Genomic DNA, 19,742 nt, shown 5'->3' with positions numbered 1-19,742 from the left:
CGCCGGAGCGGCTTTTAAAGATGCGCGCTGGCGTCATGATGATGATGATGATGATGATGATGATGATGATGATGATGATGTTGATGTTGATGATGACGTTGCCGCCCCCCACCAACACTTTAGTTTAATGAGGCATCTTCATGCACTTTGTCTTCTTTCTCGCCAGGATGCCCCAACACACACACACACACACACACGCATTCTTGTATTTCTTACTTTCTTGAGACATCCGAAAAAAGCCACACACACACACACACGCGCAAGCACACGCACACACACACACACACATACGCATTCTTGTATTTCTTACTTTCTTGAGACATCCGAAAAAACCCACACACACACACACACACGCAAGCACGCACACGCACACACACACACACACACACGCACATACACACTCACGCATTCTTGTATTTCTTACTTTCTTGAGACGTCCGAATAAAGCTGCACACACACACACACACACACACACACACACACACACACACGCATTCTTGTATTTCTTACTTTCTTGAGACGTCCGAAAAAAGCCAAACACACACACACACACACACACACACACACACACACACACACACACACACACACACACACACACGCATTCTTGTATTTCTTACTTTCTTGAGACGTCCGAAAAAAGTAACCTCTTTAGGACCACCCTTTCTAGATATATGAAGATTTGTATTGACAACATTAATAATATAAACAAACTATGCACATACAAAAAAGGTGAGCTTTTCTGGGTTTTTTTTGTTCGTTTTGTAATTGGTTTTTAATTTGTATGTCTCCTTCCGTCCATCCATTTCTACCGCTTGTCCCGCTCGGGGTCGCGGGGGTTGCTGGCTCTATGTACATACATTATTATTTTTACATATATTATTATTTTACATATATATATTTTTTTCTATAAATCTTGGCCAAAGGGGGCGCATTTTAATTTCTTACACACACTTGTTATTACACATGTTGGCCAGAGGGGGAGCACTTCCAATGTTTACACACACTTGTTATTTCATATGTTGACCAGAGGGGGAGCACTTTAAAAGCGACACACGGTCAATTTAAAAAAATTCCTCCTTTTTGGGACCACCCTCATTTTGATAATTTCACCACCAGGGGTGCAAATGAGATTTCTATTTTTGCTTTTTTGTAATGTGCTTAAGGCTGATGACAAAGGAGTCACGGACCACAGATGGCCCCCGTGCTGCACTTTGGGTAACCCAGCTGTAGAAGCTAACGTTTAATGGCCACTATAGTCTTAGTACCAAAGTGTATTTGTTCATCTTCACATGTAGGTTGTTTTACACCAGCACCGGAAGTGGTAAAATCAGCTGTTCATCTGGCATGTTTTTTCAGGGATGAATAAGTAGGTCCTATTTTAGCTGCCATCTTGTTTTATCATATATTGCTGACTTCGTCAATGATTACTTATTTATGCACAATAAATCAACAAAAAATCCTGACTTTGGAGCAATGTTCACAGAGTCTAGTATTTGGCTCTCTATTAGATGCAAGGTTGTTGGGACCATAATTTATGTCCTAACTTGTTCACACCTCTTCATATGGAAGGTACTTTTCCTTGTTGTCTCCAGAAGGGTAGAAATACAAGAACACACACATGCGCACACACACACACACATCTCCTCTGTCCTTCTTGTCTCGTCACCTTGTCTCCTCCACCCTTGACTTCTTCGGTGGACACAACTTCTTCATTGTGTTTCCCAGAATGCACCTGTGACCCGGCACGGTGTGTGTGCGTGTGTGTGTGTGTGTGTGTGTGTGTGTGTGTGTGTGTGTGTGTGTGTGTGTCAGGGGGATCATGCTGAGAGTGTAATTATGTATGTTGGATGAACCCCCCCAACTCCGCCACCCTTCCCTTGCCCCGCTGAGTCTCTGCTTATTGATTAGTTTGGGCTGATGGACACATTCACTTGCAGCCAGGCGTTTGATTGGCTCGTGACGCTCATTCAATGAGCACGTTTTAGCACGTGGAGGACCAATCAGCTTCGGGAGAACGTTGCAATGTCCCTCTGGAAATTGAAATGTTGGCAAGGACTAAAAAGTAGGAGGATATGCTTTATCAGCATCATGCCATATCAGGCCTTATCATTGGGATTCTTATTTGTAACTATTCTTAATCGATTTAAAAAAAAAAAAAAGATCAATTTTTTTTTTTAAACTAAGAAAAAAAAAACAATTTAATAAAATAAATAAAAAAAGTTAAACTTTTTTTATCTGTCTTTCCTTGCTACTTTTTACATTGCACAATTTGATGGCTAACTTGCTTTGAAATCATTATTGTTAGTATTTATTTCTATTTAAAAAATGGTTTGAACGTTTGATAATATATTTTTTTTAAATATTGTTTTAAGACAACACAATTAATTCAATTAAAAACAAATTTAATGTATATATATATTTTTTTATCACTAGGACAAATCAAATTGTTGATGTAGATGAGAGGTGTCAAATATGTTTGGCCCTTGAGGGCCGTTTGTAACAGTGGATACTATTATTACACAATTTTTAAAAGCATTTTTTTTTAATTAAATGTAAAAAAATATGGTAAATTGGAATAATTTCACTTCAAAATTTTGTGTATCTTACTGTAAAATAGAAAAAAAAATACTGCTGTTTTTATGGTAAAAAAGGCAGCTCAGTTGCCAGAATTTTACTGTAAAATTGACATTAGTTTTTTACTGTAAATGCAAAACCCCCAGCAATTTTATAATACAATTTTGGCACCTGAGCTAACAGTTTGCTTTTTTTTTTTTTTAAACCGCAAATTAACAACTGTAGATTTTTCGGTCTATTACTCTAAATGCCAAAACGGCACCACAGTTTATTACAGTAAAAAAACGTTTTTTTTCATTGAGAGAAAAATGCTGTAAAAACCACAGTAAATTTCACAATTTTACCATCAAATCTATTGCTACATTTACATAGCACAATTTGATGGATGACATGATGTGGGGGGTAGGGGGTGGCGGGGGGATGTATATCATCGCGTCCTAGAAGAGTTAGTGCTGCAAGGGTTCTGGGTACTTGTTCTGTTGTGTTACGGTACGGATGTTCTCCCAAAATGTGTTCGTCATTCTTGTTTGGTGCGGGTTCACAGTGTGGCGCATATTTGTAACAGTGTTAAAGTTGTTTATACGGCCACCCTCAGTGTGACCTGTATGGCTGTTGAACAAGTATGCCTTGCATTAACCTATGAATGTGAAAAGCCAAAGATAGTATATGATTGGGCCGGCACCCAAAAGAAGTGCCTTTAAAGTTTATTGGCGCTCTGTACTTCTCCCTACGTCAGTGTACACAGCGGCGTTTTTAAAAGTCAAATAGACTTATCAAGTCTATTTAAAATAATTTCTCAAGAATTTTTGCAAATTGAGGTAGTAGAGACTATATCTTGAGACCATATGTTTATCACAATTTTTATAAATCGGAAAAACTTTAGCAATTTTTATTTTGTCAGGAAAAGTTCCAGTTGTTAAAGATTTCTTAAATATATAAGTAAAAGGCTTCAGGACACAATCCATCACTTCTTCAACAAGTGACATATCTACCTTGTTACCACCGACAGATTTTTTTGTTTTTAAACTGTCTGACCACTTCTAACACATCACTTTCACAAACTCCACCAAGAAACATTGGATTTTTAATGTCAGATACACGCTTTAACTTTTTTATTCATTCATATTAAAATGAATATTTTCAGCCAAATTTGGGCCAACATTCACAAACAACTTATTGAATTACTCAGCTATTTCTTCTATATTTTCAATAGCTGAGTTGTCATCTTTTACCAGATATGCTGTAAAATTCTTTATGCTGGATTTTTTAAATCATAGTATTAAGCACATTCCAAGTTTCAATTATATTATTTTTATGTTTATGCAGCAATTTTTCATAATTGTTGGTTTGTTGCAGCCTCATGATACATGTCAATTTGTTTTTATACTTTTTATAGTTGTCGTCATTTTCTGTTGTTCGATGCTTTATAAAATCCGTGTAAAGCCTATTTTCTTTTTTTGCAGGCTTTTACTAAACCCTTTGTTATCCATGGTTTCTCCCTCTTTTTAGTATTTTGCTTATATTCTGTCAATGGACAATGATGGTCATAAAGTGTCAGAAATATATCCAGGAATGTATCGTATGCTTCATTAGTATCCTCCACAAAAACATTTTGCCAATCTTGATTTAAAATATCAGCCTTGAATGCCTTCACTGATTCTGGTGATTTTATTCTAACAAAGTTATTAATTTTTCTCTTTGTTTGTAAGTTTCGCTCCTTGTTCATTTCGATCACTGTAAAAACAGGCAAGTGATCACTTACATCAGTCACTAAGAGTCCACTTTTTCTCTTCCCATCAAATAAATTTATAAAAATATTGTCAATCAGTGTCAAGCTGTCCTTTGTTATTCTGCTGGTTTTACAATCAGTGGAAAGAAACTCAAGCTAAACATAAGATTAACAAAATCAATGTTGAAGTCACCACAAATCAAGGTCACCTGTCATTATGTATTTCATATAACTCAAAGATGTTCTTATTAAATTGATCAATGCATGTTCCTGGAGTTCTATGAATGCAACTAATTAATATGTTTTTGGATCTTTCAACACTGATTTCAATGGTTACACATTTCATCAGATTGTCAATAGCAATTTTCAGGTCAGCAATCAGCCTACATTTGAGAGCGGAAATCACAAACAATACAACGCCCCGTCTCCTTTGTTCATTCCGTTTTTGCCAAAACATTCCATATCCCTCTAATCCAGGAGTCTCAAACTCAATTTACCTGAGGGGGACCACTGGACGCAGAGTCTGGGTGAGGCTGGGCCGCAAGAAAAGATTTCTTTAAAAAAAAGTTGCATACTCCTCAGCATGTCTAGTTGTATAATGACGTTTCAAATTGTATACTTTGTGCACCGCAACTTTCTCCGTGCAAATAAGACACGTCGGGGTGCCCCTGTGCTCAACAAAGAAATATTGCATCACACACTTTTCTCACTTTGCACATAACTAACCCTTCTCTTCACTGCAGGCTTTGAAAAAGACATGTTTGGGGTTGTGGAATATATTTGTATCTCGACGATGCTCGGAGAATAATGGTATTTCCGCAATGTACGTCGTTCTGCTTCTCCTCCCTACAGCAACACGGCGGTCGGCGAATAAAAGCCGGGAAAGTACCGGGATAGCGTGCGCAAAAAAAGTGACGGCTCTAGAAGTCTTATCCAGCGTCATATAGAAATATATGTAGTGTTCATCGTGTGAGTCAATGCAAATCAAACATTAAAAAAAAACAAATAACAGTGTAAATTAGTCCAGGTTATCGGGGACTGTTATTACTGACGGACAAGTGTCGCGGTGTGACTGCAGCCAGGCACGTAAGAAAACCCTCCTTTCCACGGCAACGTCTCTGTCGCTTTCACTCATTTGCCGCTTTTCCACTAACGCAGGGGTAGGCGACCCAGAACGTTGAAAGAGCCGTTTTGGACCCAAATAACACAACGCTGTCAAGCGCCACTCATATAAAACCTGCGGGCCACACTAACATTAAACTTTCATATTAAGTCGCAAAATAACGTCTCGTGTCTGAGACCCCTGCTCTAATCCATCCAGTAATTCCTTACCATCACTCAACCATGTCTCGGAAATTGTTATTATGGTAAACCTTTGCTGTATTTGTTCAAGATACTCTTTAATTTTGGAAAAGTTACTGTAAAGATTCTGCAAAGCCTTCAGTGCAATACTCACAGCTCACATTAGAGTTCTGTTAGAAGTGAATATCTGGGTCAATGTTGTTTTCAAACTCATAGCATTTATGATCATGAGAGTCAAAAGACTTGAATTTTGTGCAGCTAATTTGTTCTTTTATTACAGGGGTCGGGAATCTTTTAGGCTGAGAGAGCCAAGAAGCCAAAAATTTTAAAAAGTATTTCCGTGAGAGCTATATATATATATAATTTTTTTTTTAAACTGAATACAACTAAATGCGTGAACTTTTAAGTAAGACCAACATTTTTAGAGTATAATAAGTCTCTTATTCTTTCGAATAACATTGTTATTCTGAAGCTAACCAACAATAAATAAAATACTTCTAACCATTAATGCGACTTCTTGAACAGGTGCGGTAGGAACCGGATGGATGGATTAAAAGGCATGAGAATGTTTTATACTTTGAACGTTATTTTTGACACTGTGATTACCAGCGGAATTATTCATTACTTATCGTGTTAAGCAATGTCAGCTAAGATTTATCTGAGAGCCAGATGCAGTCATCAAAAGAGCCACATCTGGCTCTAGAACCATAGGTTCCCTACTCCTGTTCTATCATGTTGGTTGTCCACACTGTTTCTCTGCACAAAGTACACAGCCAACTAGGAACATTTCCCCACAATTCCACTTGTTTATCATGATCATCTTTTTTCCATTTATATCGTTCAAGATCCTTCAAGTCTCTGACCACTAATACCCTTGCTGGTTCTGGTGGACCAGGGGTGTCAAACTCAAATACAGTGTGGGCCAAAATGTAAAACTGGACAAAGCCGCGGGCCAAGGTTGAACAAATTAACCTTTTAGGTGAAAGCGTGTATTGTAGTGTCCCGGAAGAGTTACTGCTGCAAGGGGTTCTGGGTATTTGTTCTGTTGTGTTAAGGTACGGGTGTTCTCCCGAAATGTGTTTGTCATTCTTGTTTGGCGTGGGTTCACAGTGTGGCACATATTTGTAACAGTGTTAAAGTTGTTTATACGGCCACCCTCAAGTGTCACCTGTATGGCTGTTGACCAAGTAAGCATGGCATTCACTTATGAAGCTGTTTGTATGGAGGATAAGCGGATGTGACGACTGGTTTTAGAGAACGTTAAAGGCAAGGCACGGCCCCCAATTTTGTTGTCCGGGTGGAAATGGGGAGATATTCCGGAGAATGGTTGCCCAGGGAGATTTTCGGGAGGGGCAGTGAACTTCGGAAGTCTCCCGGTAAAATCGGGAGGGTTGGCAAGTATTAATATTAGCGGTGAATGTGGTGTTACAGCGGCACAATCACTGTATAGTACCGGCGGGCCAGCTCTAATGTTAATTTGATATTGCCTCAAGGGCCAAATGAAATTACATGGCGGGCCAAATTTGGCCCGCGGGCCAGAGTTTGACACCCATGTGGTGGACCATTCAATCTGATCATTACTTTACAGTTCCTTGTCCATGTGTCCTGGATTCACTTACCCTTTTTCAAGATCCTGGCTTGTCTTGCAATTTCTGTGTTTCTTTTTGTGAGATGCTAATTGTTACTCCCTCCGAGGTCTTAATCAAGGCTCAAGTTGTTAGTTTTTCTCAAACAGACATTTATTTCAACCATGCCTTCTTCTCCTTAACAACAATGCCAATACAATGCCTAAATAATGCCATCAGAACTAATGAGTAAGAAATAACAGAACTTACAATTAGTCTGACATCAAATAAAAGAAAAACACATTGATTTCACATGCATTATCACAAAGAATGGGTGTGAAGTTGGTGGAGACCCCCTTGGTGTTCTGGGTTGTAGATTACCTGACTGACAGACCACAGTATGTTCGACTGCAGGACTGTGTGTCTGACAGGCTGGTCAGCAACACTGGGGCCCCGCAGGGTACAGTCCTCTCCCCCTTCCTCTTCCTCTTCACCATTTACACCACCGATTTCCACTATCAGTCAGAGTCCTGCCACCTTCAGAAGTTTTCTGATGACTCTGCGATAGTGGGGTGTATTGAGAATGGTGAGGATGAGGAATACAGGGCACTGGTGGAGGACTTTGTCACATGGTGTGGGAAGAACCACCTCCAGCTCAATGTGACGAAGACCAAGGAGCTGGTTGTGGACCTGGGACGGAGGAGGAGTACTCCGGCGATCCCTCTTTCCATCAGGGGGGTGGATGTGGACATGGTTGAGGATTATAAATACCTCGGAGTACACATCGACAACAAGCTGAATGGGTCAAAACACGCTGAGGCCCTCTACAAGAAGGCTAGGATCCTTCAACGTCTGTACAAAGATGTTGAAGATGTTCTGCGAGTCGATGGTGGCGGGCGCCTTCTTGTACGCCGTGGCTTGCTGGGGCAGCGGGCTGAGAGCGAGGGACACATACAGACTGGACAAATTGGTAGAGAAGGCCAGTAACGTGGTGGGAGTGGAGCTAGACTCTGTGGTGGTGGTGTCAGAGAGGAGAAGTCTAGCAAAACTCCAAGCCATTATGGACAACACCTCCCACCCACTACACTCGGACCTTGCGGAGAGAATGAGCATGTTCAGTGGAAGGCTCAGACTCCCGAAATGTAACACGGAACGACACAGGAGGTCCTTCATACCGACAGCCATCAGACTGTATAATGCATATGTTCCTTCTTGACTCCACTTAAATGTAGAATATATGTAGAATATATTTATATTAGTCACATATTATATATAATATATGCTATATATGATTTATTATTATTATTGTTTATTGTGAGCGAACTGTGGTGCTGAATTTCCGCCAGGGATCAATAAAGTACTTTCTATTCTGTTCTATTCGAATCGTACCTCATTGGCCCTCACAAACTCAGAGGGAATAAAGCTTCTTTTCAAGCCGAGACTCCATTAACCTCTTCCATCAAATGTTTGCTGTCTCATGCTGCTTCCCTTATTCCGTCACATACTGTATTAATTGTCCCCCCCAGCAATGTGACCGAACTGGAAACAAAAACATGTTTTTCTCCAATTTACATGGGTTTTGCAACAAAAATAAAGTTAACATATACTTGCATGAAATTACCAAATAAAATACATTTTAATCACATTATTTGTAAATATGAACTTATATTTATACATTGTATTTATTTGTTCTAAACACTATGAAATTATATAACATATAAACAATGTGCTTCTATCAGCAGCTACATACACTCCTGAGCCTTTCACATTATTTCCCCAGCTTAAGCATTTCAATTTTATGTTTTTTACTCACAAAACCGATGATGATGTTGGATCTGTTGTCTTGTTTGAGTGGAATGGTGTGGCATGCCGCTATACTTGAACCGCATACAGGAATTCCTTTATTGTTGAAGAAGTTGATGACTTGGTGCATCTTCTCCCTCCTCGTCACCTGCTGTGATCCGTGATTAGAAAGACCAGAAATCACCAGGTCATCCATTCTGGAGTACGGCTCTAGATCGTCCACTCTTCTTTCAAGCTTTTCAGTCTTCTTGTCTTTGTCTTTGATTATTGCCTTCAGCTGCATAAAGGCCTACTGAAACCCACTACTACCCACCACACAGTCTGATAGTTTATATATCAATGATGAAATATTAACATTGCAACACATGCCAATATGGCCGGTTTAGTTTACTAAATTGCAATTTTAAATTTCCCGCAGAGTTTCTTGTTGAAAACGTCACGGAATGATGACGTGTACGCGTGACGTCACTGACTGTCGGGAAATATTAGCAGCTGCACCACTCGCGGCTAAAAGTCGTCTGCTTTAACCGCATAATTACACAGTATTTTGGACATCTGTGTTGATGAATCTTTTGCAATTTGTTCATTTAATAATGGAGGCTATAAAAAACAATAATGTTGGTGGAAAGAGGTGTATTGCAGCTGTCTTTAGCACCGAGACACAGCCGGTGTTTCTTTGTTTGTTGTGAAGCGGAGCGGTCAAGCGAACATGTTTTCTCTACGTCAACCAGCATGTTTATGGATGGGGAAATTGTGATATATATCTTACCGGAGAAATCATTGGATTATTCGTCGTCCTGCAGCAGTGGCAGCTGTGAGCTTGGCTTCTCGGCTTCTCTCTGAGACACTTCGTGTTCACCGCAGCCATTCGACCTCGAGGTATGTCTTTACAATTTTTTACAATCTTTAAAATCTCACTAAAACACTATTAAAACAATAAGCAGATAAGGGATCTTCCAGAATTATCCTGCCGCCCGGAGCCATCGCTTTTTTTTTTTTTCCTATTCCTTCACTATCAATATCCTAATTCACAAATCGTTCATCCTCGCTCAAATTGTCGCTTTCTCGGTCCGAATTGCTCTTACTGCTGGTGGCTCCCATTAAAAACAATGTGAATATGTGTGGAGCCCTGCAACCAGTGACGTCACGCTCACATACTTCCGGTACAGGCAGGGCTTTTCTATTAGCGACCAAAAGTTGCGAACCTTACCGTCGATATTCTCTACTAAATCCTTTCAGTAAAATTGTGGCAATATCGCGAAATGATGGAGTATGACACATAGAATGGACCTGCTATCCCCGTTTGAATAGGAAAATCTCATTTCAGTAGGCCTTTAAGTTCATCAATTAAATCCAGAAGGCCCATTTGCTACTTTGCTCAGTTCCTCTGACATGAAATTCAGAGACTTTTTCACCTCTCCTGCTAACTTCTTAGTCGCCCTTCTTTCAGAATCCAGGTGATCTTTCAGAATCCTTTCAGATTCAAGGTATTCCAGTACTGATGGCGTGTCGGTGCATTGAATCACATGTCAACAAAAAGTCTCCAAGAAGTCCAAAATCACAAAAATGATCCAGCAGTTTGATGTTTATTTTCCTCCTAAACATGAAGATGTTGCTCTGCTGGATGGATGTCAAATTATTTTCAAGCTCTTTCATGGATTGTTGGAGCTGTGTGACACAGTGCGTCTAGCCGGCAGCCATCTTGAAGGTTCCAAGTTTTTATATGTTGTCCATCCATCCATCCATTTTCTAACATTTGTCCCTTTTGGGGTCACGGGGGGTGCTGGAGCCTATCTCAGCTTCATTCAGGCGGAAGGCGGGGTACACCCTGGACAAGTCTCCACCTCACCGCAGGGCCAACACAGATAGACAGACAACATTCACAGTCACATTCACACACTAGGGACTATTTAGTGTTGCCAATCAACCTAATCCCAGGTGCATGTTTTTTGGAGGTGGGAAGAAGCCGGAGGGAACCCACACAGTCACTGGGAGAACATGCAAACTCATCACGGAAAGATCCCGAGCCCGGGATTGAACCCAGGACTTCTCAGGACCTTGGTATTGTGAGACACATGCACTAACGACCTCTCCCACCGTGTTGCCCTTTTGTATATTGTACTCTGTGTAATACATGTGTTTTTTTCCCCAAAAAATACAAATAAAGAATACATTTAGTAAGAAAAGTTACAATATTATGTCCAGGCTTTCCTGGGCCAAATAAAATGAAGTGGCGGGCCACATCTGGTCCCCGGGCCTTGAGTTTGACACCTGTGATATAGATCAGGGGTGTCAAACGTATGGCCCGTGAACAGGTTTTATCCGGCTCGCAGAATGAGTTTGCTAAATATAAAAATGAGCCAAAATTTTTGAATGAAAGAAACGGCTGTTCTGAATGTGTCCACTAGATGTCACAATAGCAATTATGTATATCTTTGTAGAATAGATGATGCTACATATGGAAAAAAAACATAATGTTAATGCAGCATTCGAGGAAACTTAGCAAACTACATCCTGTAATTTGATGTTGATATTTTTTATCTTGATAAATTGAAAATAATCACCACATTATTTATTCAGAAAGTACAAATAACGACTAGAGATGTCCGATAATGGCTTTTTTGCTGATATCCGATATTCCAATATTGTCCAACTCTTAATTACTGATTGTGGTATCAACTAATACCGATCTATACAGTTATGGAATTAACACAATATTATGCCTAATTGTGTTGTGAAGTCTGAAGTTGTCTTTGTTTTTAAGTTATCGTGTCATGATTTTACCAGTCCAGCCCACTTGGGTGTAGATTTTTCTCCATGTGGCCCCCCCATGTAAAATGAGTTTTACACCCCTGATATAGATGATCTAGATCTGCTGTAAATATTTACTTTATAAAAGAGAAATGTTGTTGCCTTATTTGTATTTAACTTCATTAAATGTTTGGGTAGAATTATTTTAAACAAAACCAGTTTTCTTTGAAGTATTATAAAAAATATGTCACAGCTTTTTGTTTATTTTATGGAAGAATGTAGTTAATCATAGAACTGGCATCCAATGTTATTAAAAAGTATCGCTTTTGAACCGGGAATCGATTCTGAATCGAATCGTTACCCCCGAGAATCAAATCGAATCGTGAAGCTTAAATGCAGCCCCATTGGCGCCCCCTTGTAGCTAATAAAAATACTTTTACCTGCAGACATACCAAAACGTAACAGCAAAAATAATTACATTCCAAATGAAAAAAAGACTGAAATATTGATACTAATAATTAGATGTCGGCTATTGACAAGATCCCGGGATACAGAGAAGGTAAGCGATGTGCAGACAGGAGGTATTTTCAGTAGTAAGAATACACAATTGCTGCAGAAAAAAAAAACCACACACAAACCGCTTTATCAGTATCATGCTGTATCATGCTTTGGACTGCGCTTCCACTAGTTGTGCACTACACAACATACTCGTTGTAGTCATTATTCTTGACTTCCTCATTTTGATTTAATAAAAAAGTAAAAATCAGCACAAATTATTAATTTTTGTCTTGCAGATTAAGGCGTTTTATAAATTGTGCTGATAAATTTGAATGTATTGTTATTTATTGAGTTATTTTTCAGTATCATATGACTCAAGTCGGGAAAAAATGTTTAAATTATATATATATACACATACATATATATATACAAAGTATTATTAGTTCATAACAGAAAATATTTGTATTTTATATATATATATATGTGTGTGTGTGTTTATATATATATATATATCATAATTATATATAATTATAAGAGTTTAATTACCCAAACAAATGCATGTATATACACACACACACACACATATATATATATATATATATATATATATACACATACATATATACATACAGTATATATATGTATATATGTATAGTTATATATTTTATATATATTTATACTATGTATATATATATATATATATATATATATATATATATATATATATATATAAAAATATATATATATATATGATACAACTTATAATAACAGACTAAGTCTTTGTTGTAAGTTCATCTATATATCTACCTTCTTTTTTATTTTCTTTATTGTTACTAAAGATACACTGTTCTGCAGAGGTGTACTTACAACAATTTTATAGACTAATGATACTGTTAGCACCGTTGGTAGAGTGGCGGTGCCAGCAACTTGAGGGTCCCAGGTTCGATTCCGCTTCCGCCATCCTAGTCACTGCCGTTGCGTCTTTTGGCAAAGAACTTTACCCACCTGCTCCCAGTACCACCCACACTGGTTTAAATGTAATTTAGATATTGGGTTTCACTATGTAAAGCACTTTGAGTCACTAGAGAAAAGCACTATATAAATATAATTCACTACACATCAGTTTTAAGTGATGCAAGTCACAAACATAAAAATGTCCAAATAACGTGCTAATGCTAATGCTAATGAAATACCATCCCTTGCCAACCCCCATTTAAACACGGAGGTTATGTATAAAGGCTCTGGTTACCATGGAAACAGACATGAACGCGCTCAGTCAACACTTTAAGTCGGGACTAATGAGGCCTTGAAAGTCTCACATGCTGGGTCAACATTTGCACTTCCTGATCTCCATTAAAGAACATTTAGGGAAAAACACACTCGCACGCACGCACGCCACGGGAGGCGGAGCCAAGAAGGTGTTAGATTTCTCTTTTTAATGAATCAACAACATAATACAGGCAGGTGAAAGCAGGCGGATGCTGATTGGTCGATCTCTCAGGGCACGCCCATGTGGTCTGCTCTACAGGGAAGGAGGCGGAGCTTAGATACAGGGCGGGGCAACTAACAGGAAGTGAAGCCTTTCCAGTAGAAGTTCTTGCAGCCAGCTTTGCGCTCACGGGGGGGCATGTTGTTGGGGGGCTCCACCGAGCGCTCCGGGTTCATCCTCCCGCTGCCGGTTGCCGCGGCGACCAGCTCAGCCTCCCGCTGGCCGTCGGCCTCGGGCAGCGCCAGTCGGGCCAGCAGGTCCTCCACCGTACGTTTGGTCCAGTCCTGCAACACAAGCCCACAAGCGTCACATCAAGTCCAGAGACCGGGCCCAGGGGTTTTTAGGCACAATAGAACTTCCGAGGTTCGGACCTGTGACAGGACAGCGGCGTCGTGAGCGCGTTGCATCATCTGATGGCGGCGCAGCTCCGGGTTGAGGTCCTGGTCCTGGTACTCGTCCTGATCTCTGTCCTGCTGAGAGGAAACTGCCGGGCTGCGCAGAACCAAGGCAATGACAAGCAAGATGGCGGGACCCGGACCAAGCTGCATGTCTGCTGAAAGAGAAGGAAGAAACACACAACATCAAAGATCAAATACTAGATGGGAAGGTTCTCGTCAGACAAAAGCTGTCCTATCTAGTTTTTGAGAATGGACTGAATAAGCTGCTTGGCTATGACCTGATGAACGACAACTTTCAAAGACACACAGCATGAGCTGAAACCCGAGATGGGACAGTTCTAGTCAGATAAAAGCTGTCCTATCTAGTTTTTGAGCATTGACTAATGAAGCTCCTCGAGCATTGCCTGATAATAGACAACATTCACAGACACACAACGTGACCTGAAACCCGAGTTCAGTTCTAGTCAGATAAAAGCTGTCCTATCTAGTCTTTGAGCATTGACTAATGAAGCTGCTCCAGCATAGCCGGATGAACGCCAACATTCACAGACACAACATCAGAGCTCAAATACTAGTTGTAGGACAGTTATAGTCAAAGGAAAGCTGTCCTATCTAGTTTTTGAACATTGATTGTTGAAGCTACTCACCATACCATACCAACTTAATTAAGAGAACCCAATGACCTGATGAACGACAACATTCACAGACACACAACAACAAGGCTAAAATGTTTGATAGGATAGTTCTAGTCAGAATAAATCTGTCCTATCTGGTCTTTGAGCATTGCCTGCTGAAGCTACTTACCATACTACATTTTTTATTTTTTATGAAAACACAATGACCTGATGAAGAACAACACTCACAGACACACAACATCAAGGCTAAAACACTTGACAATACTGTTCTAGTCAGAATAAACCTGTCCTATTTAGTCTTTGAGCATTGACTGATGAAGCTACTTACCATACCATTCCAACTTAATTAAAAGAACACAATGACCTGATTAACACTAACATTCACAGACACACAAAATAAAAGCTAAAACACTTGATAGGACCGTTTTAGTAAGAAGAAAGCTGTCCTATCTGGTCTTTGAGCATTGATTGATGAAACTACTTACCATACCATACCACACCCACTCTTTTTATGAAAACACAATGACCTGATGAACAACAACATTTACAGACACACAACATCAAAGCTAAAACACTTGATAGTTATATTATTATATAGTTATAGTCAGAAGAAAGCTATCTTATCTGGTCTTGAGCATTGACTGATGAAGCTACTTACCATACCATACCATACCAACAATTAAAAGAACACAATGACCTGATGAACGTCAACTTTCACAGACAGACATCATCAACGCTAAACACTTGATAGGACAGTTCTCGTCAGCAGAAAGCCGTCCTATCTGGTCTTTGAGCATTGACTAATGAAGCTACCATACCAACAATTAGGAGAACACAATGACCTGATGAACGCCACCATTCACAGACAGACAACATCAAAGCTAAAACACTTGATAGTTATATTATTATATAGTTATAGTCAGAAGGAAGCTGTCCTATCTGGTCTTGAGCATTGTCTGATGAAGCTACATAACATGCCATACCAACAATTAAAAGAACACAATGACCTGATGAACGCCAACATTCATAGACAGACAACATCAAAGCTAAACACTTGATAGGACAGTTCTCGTCAGCAGAAAGCCGTCCTATCTGGTCTTTGAGCATTGACTAATGAAGCTACCATACCATACCAACAATTAAGAGAACACAATGGCCTGATGAACGCCAACTTTCACAGACAGCATCAAGGCTAAACACTTGATAGGACAGTTCTCGTCAGCAGAAAGTCGTCCTATCTGGTCTTGAGCATTGACTAATGAAGCTACCATACCATACCAACAATTAAGAGAACACAATGGCCTGATGAACGCCAAGATTCACAGAGAGACAACATCAAGGCTAAAACACTTGATAGGACAGTTCTCGTCAGCAGAAAGCCGTCCTATCTGGTCTTTGAGCATTGACTGATGAAGCTACTTACCATACCATACCATACCATACCATACCAACAATTAAGAGAACACAATGACCTGATGAACTCCAACATTCACACACAGACAACATCAAGGCTAAACACTTGATAGGACAGTTCTCGTCAGCAAAAAACTGTCCTATCTGGTCTTTGAGCATTGACTGATGAAGCCACTCGATTAGGACCTGATGAACTGCAACATTCACAGACACACAACATGGAAATTGCATACTTGCTTCTTCTGCTTCTGCCGCTGGTTCTGGTTCTGGTTCTGGTCGAGGATCGTAGCCGGTCTGTGGTGGCGCTCGTCTACCTGCGGCTCTTTTTGAAGGCTCGAGCCCCTCCCCCCCGCCTCCATGCCTGCATGTGATTGACAGCTGAGCGCGCAGGAGATGCAGGAATGTTGACCAAACTTCCATTAGTGCCAAATGGCTTGTGAACAATAAAACAATAAAAGAGAAAGAGGCGCGAGGCGGAGAATTAACGGAGCGTTAGCGGATTAGCAGACTTCATTAGCGCGCGCCAATATTTCCATTAAGCCAAGCGCTCGCCCACTCCACTGCTCCGTCTTTATTGGAGTGAAATGTTCTGCCAAGAACATTCCCATCGAGACGGCAAACATTTGTGTGACGATTGTTTTCGGGTTTTAATGTTAAATGTGGCTGATACGAGGAATTATCGATCCGATACCAAGTAATCAAGTATCGCCAACACTGATGCCGATACCAAGAAGAGGTAACACAGGTGCTTTGACATCCTTCTCCTTTCTTTATTGAATTCAATAGTGTATCACGCCTTCTTTATCAAAGTGCCTGTTGTGCATTTCAGGGTTTTCAGGGTCGATTTCCATCAGTTATGCTTCTGTGCGCTTGTTTTGTTACATGACGTTGAATGCATTCCCTTTACACTAAACACTAAAGTAGGAAGGAAAAATAATAAATAATCATAAGTCCAATATTTTCTCAGCTAAAATTAACTTTACAACCTCTTAAATACAGTTTTTAACATAATGAGATCCCTGAAGTCATAAGATAACACTGATAGTCACCTTGACTCCTGTCATTCAGTATATATCTAATGTATACCATATATATATATATATATATATATATATATATATATATATATATATATATATATATATATATATATATATATATATATATAAAAATATATAATCTTAGATCCAGGAGGAACAGTGTGGTTTTCATCCTGGTCGTGGAACTGTGGACCAGCTCTATATTCTCGGCAGGGTCCTTGAGGGTGCATGGGAGTTTGCCCAACCAGTCTACATGTGCTTTGTGGACTTGGAGAAGGCATTCGACCGTGTCTCTCGGGAAGTCCTGTGGGGAGTGCTCAGAGAGTATGGGGTACCAGACTGTGTGATTGTGGCGGTCCGCGCCCTGTACGATCCGTGTCAGAGCTCGGTCCGCATTGCCGGCGGTAAGTCGAACACGTTTCCAGTGAGGGTTGGACTCCGCCAAGGCTGCCCTTTGTCACCGATTCTGTTCATAACCTTTATGGACCGAATATTATAGGCACAGTCAAGGCGTTGAGGGGTTCTGGTTTGGTGGCCGCAGGATTAGGTCTCTACTTTTTGCAGATGATGTGGTCCTGATGGCTTCATCTGGCCAGGATCTTCAGCTCTCACTGGATCGGTTCGCAGCCAAGTGTGAAGCGACCGGAATGAGAATCAGCAACTCCAAGTCCAAGTCCATGGTTCTCGCTTGGGAAAGGGTGGAGTGCCATCTCCAGGTTGGGGAGGAGACCCTGCCCCAAGTGGAGGAGTTCAAGTACCTAGGAGTCTTGTTCACGAGTGAGGGAAGAGTGGATCGTGAGATCGACAGGCGGATCGGTGCGGCGTCTTCAGTAATGCGGACGTTGTACCGATCCGTTGTGGTGAAGAAGGAGCTGAGCCGGAAGGCAAAGCTCTCAATTTACCGGTCGATCTACGTTCCCATCCTCACCTATGGTCATGAGCTTTGGGTCATGACCGAAAGGATAAGATCACGGGTACAAGCGGCGGAAATAAGTTTCCTCCGCCAGGTGGCGGGGCTCTCCCTTAGAGATAGGGTGAGAAGCTCTGTCATCCGGGATGAGCTCAAAATAAAGCCGCTGCTCTTCCACATTGAGAAGAGCGAGATAGGGTGGTTTGGGCATCTGGTCAGGATGCCACTCAAACGCCTCCCTAGGGAGGTTTTTCGGGCCCGTCCGACCGGTAGGAGGCCACGGGGAAGACCCAGGACACGTTGGGAAGACTATGTCTCCCGGCTGGCCTGGGAACACCCTGGGATTCCCCGGGTAGAGCTGGACGAAGTGGCTGGGGAGAGGAGAGTCTGGGCTTCCCTGCTTAGGCTGCTGCCCCCGCGACCCGACCTCGGATAAACGGAAGAAGATGGATGGATGGAATAGCTAATGTAAATCAGATATATATATATATATATATATATATATATATATATATATATATATATATATATATATATATATATATATATATATATATGATATATATCGGATGTATGCAGTATATTTAATGAATATCAGAATATCTATGAATATGAATATCTAATGAATTTCCGATATATATATAAATGCATATATCACTGTATATATATCTAGATCTGATAGAGGTTTTAACCTTTTCCAGGCTAAAGCCCCTCAAACTGATGCCCTTTTTTAACCTTGCGTTACCTACTTTTCACATTCACTTTAGCTTATATTTACATTTTTTTCTACTTTGTTTTTACCTCTTTTTTACCTACTTTGTAACCTCCTTTTACCTACTTTTTACTTTCATTTGACCTAATCATAACATTTTTTGTACCCTCTTTTTACATTTTCTCTTATCTATTTAATATAATTTTCCCTTTTTTACATTCTTTTCTACTGTCTTTTGACGTTTTTTACTTACTTTTTATCTACTTTTTACTTTCATTTTATCTTATTTATACTGTCTTTAACTTTCTTTTTACATTTTTCTTACATACTTTTTACCTTATTTGACTTACTTTTTACTTTAGTTTGACCTTATCCCTACATTCTATTTTGTAACCTTTTTTTTTCACCTTTTTTTAAACTTAATTTTAACCTTCTTTTACCTACTTTTTAACTCTCATTTTACCAAATGTTTAAATTATTTTCAACTTAATTTTTTACCTACTTTTTACAGTCATTTACCTACTTTTTACCTTACTGTACCGTTTTACTTTCATTTGACATTATTTTAAAAAATGTTGTACCTTCTTTTTACCTACTATTTACTATAATTTTACCTTGTTTTTAACATTCTTTTCTACCTTCATTTCACCTATGTTTTGTACTTCTTTTTACCTTTTTCTTACCTACCTTTTACCTTTAATACCAACATTTTCCTTTATTTGACCTAGTTTTACTTTAATTTGACCTTATCTTTACACTCTTTTCTACCTTCTTTTTAGCGTTTTAACCGACTTTATACTTTCTTTTACCTACTTCTTCTTTTATTTATTTTTAACCTTATTTTTTTTACCTTCATATACCCTATTTTTAAGTTATTTTACCTACTTTTAACTTTGTTTTGCTTTCTTGTTACAGAATTT

At 39.7% G+C, this 19,742-nt stretch overlaps 1 protein-coding gene across 2 annotated transcripts; it reads right to left on the bottom strand.

The window, feature by feature from the left end:
- Positions 1–13,639: 13,639 nt before the first annotated feature.
- sst1.2 (somatostatin 1, tandem duplicate 2) lies at positions 13,640–16,595 on the bottom strand. Of its 2 annotated transcripts, none has more exons than XM_061877836.1 (3): positions 16,394–16,595; positions 14,086–14,267; positions 13,640–13,998 (listed from the first exon to the last, which is right to left on the bottom strand). In XM_061877836.1, the coding sequence occupies exons 1-3, from the start codon at positions 16,578–16,580 to the stop codon at positions 13,789–13,791; spliced, it is 579 nt and encodes a 192-aa protein (XP_061733820.1). In that variant the 5' UTR covers positions 16,581–16,595; the 3' UTR covers positions 13,640–13,788. The 2 variants fall into 2 exon arrangements, with proteins under 2 accessions (XP_061733820.1, XP_061733821.1); XM_061877837.1 differs by having other exon boundaries at positions 14,086–14,264.
- Positions 16,596–19,742: the final 3,147 nt, after the last annotated feature.

The sequence above is a fragment of the Nerophis ophidion genome, linkage group LG18 (genome assembly GCF_033978795.1).
Source record: "Nerophis ophidion isolate RoL-2023_Sa linkage group LG18, RoL_Noph_v1.0, whole genome shotgun sequence".
NCBI lineage: Eukaryota > Metazoa > Chordata > Actinopteri > Syngnathiformes > Syngnathidae > Nerophis > Nerophis ophidion.
This window is presented reverse-complemented; position numbering and strand designations above follow the sequence as displayed.

Excerpts from the sequence above, each read along its gene's own strand:
- sst1.2 (XM_061877836.1), bottom strand. The coding sequence starts at position 16,580 with ATGGAAGTTTGGTCAACATTCCTGCATCTCCTGCGCGCTCAGCTGTCA. Across the intron at positions 14,268-16,393 it reads GGCAGAAGCAGAAGAAGCAA|CAGACATGCAGCTTGGTCCG; the intron begins GTATGCAATTTC and ends CTTCTCTTTCAG. Across the intron at positions 13,999-14,085 it reads ACGCCGCTGTCCTGTCACAG|GACTGGACCAAACGTACGGT; the intron begins GTCCGAACCTCG and ends CTTGTGTTGCAG.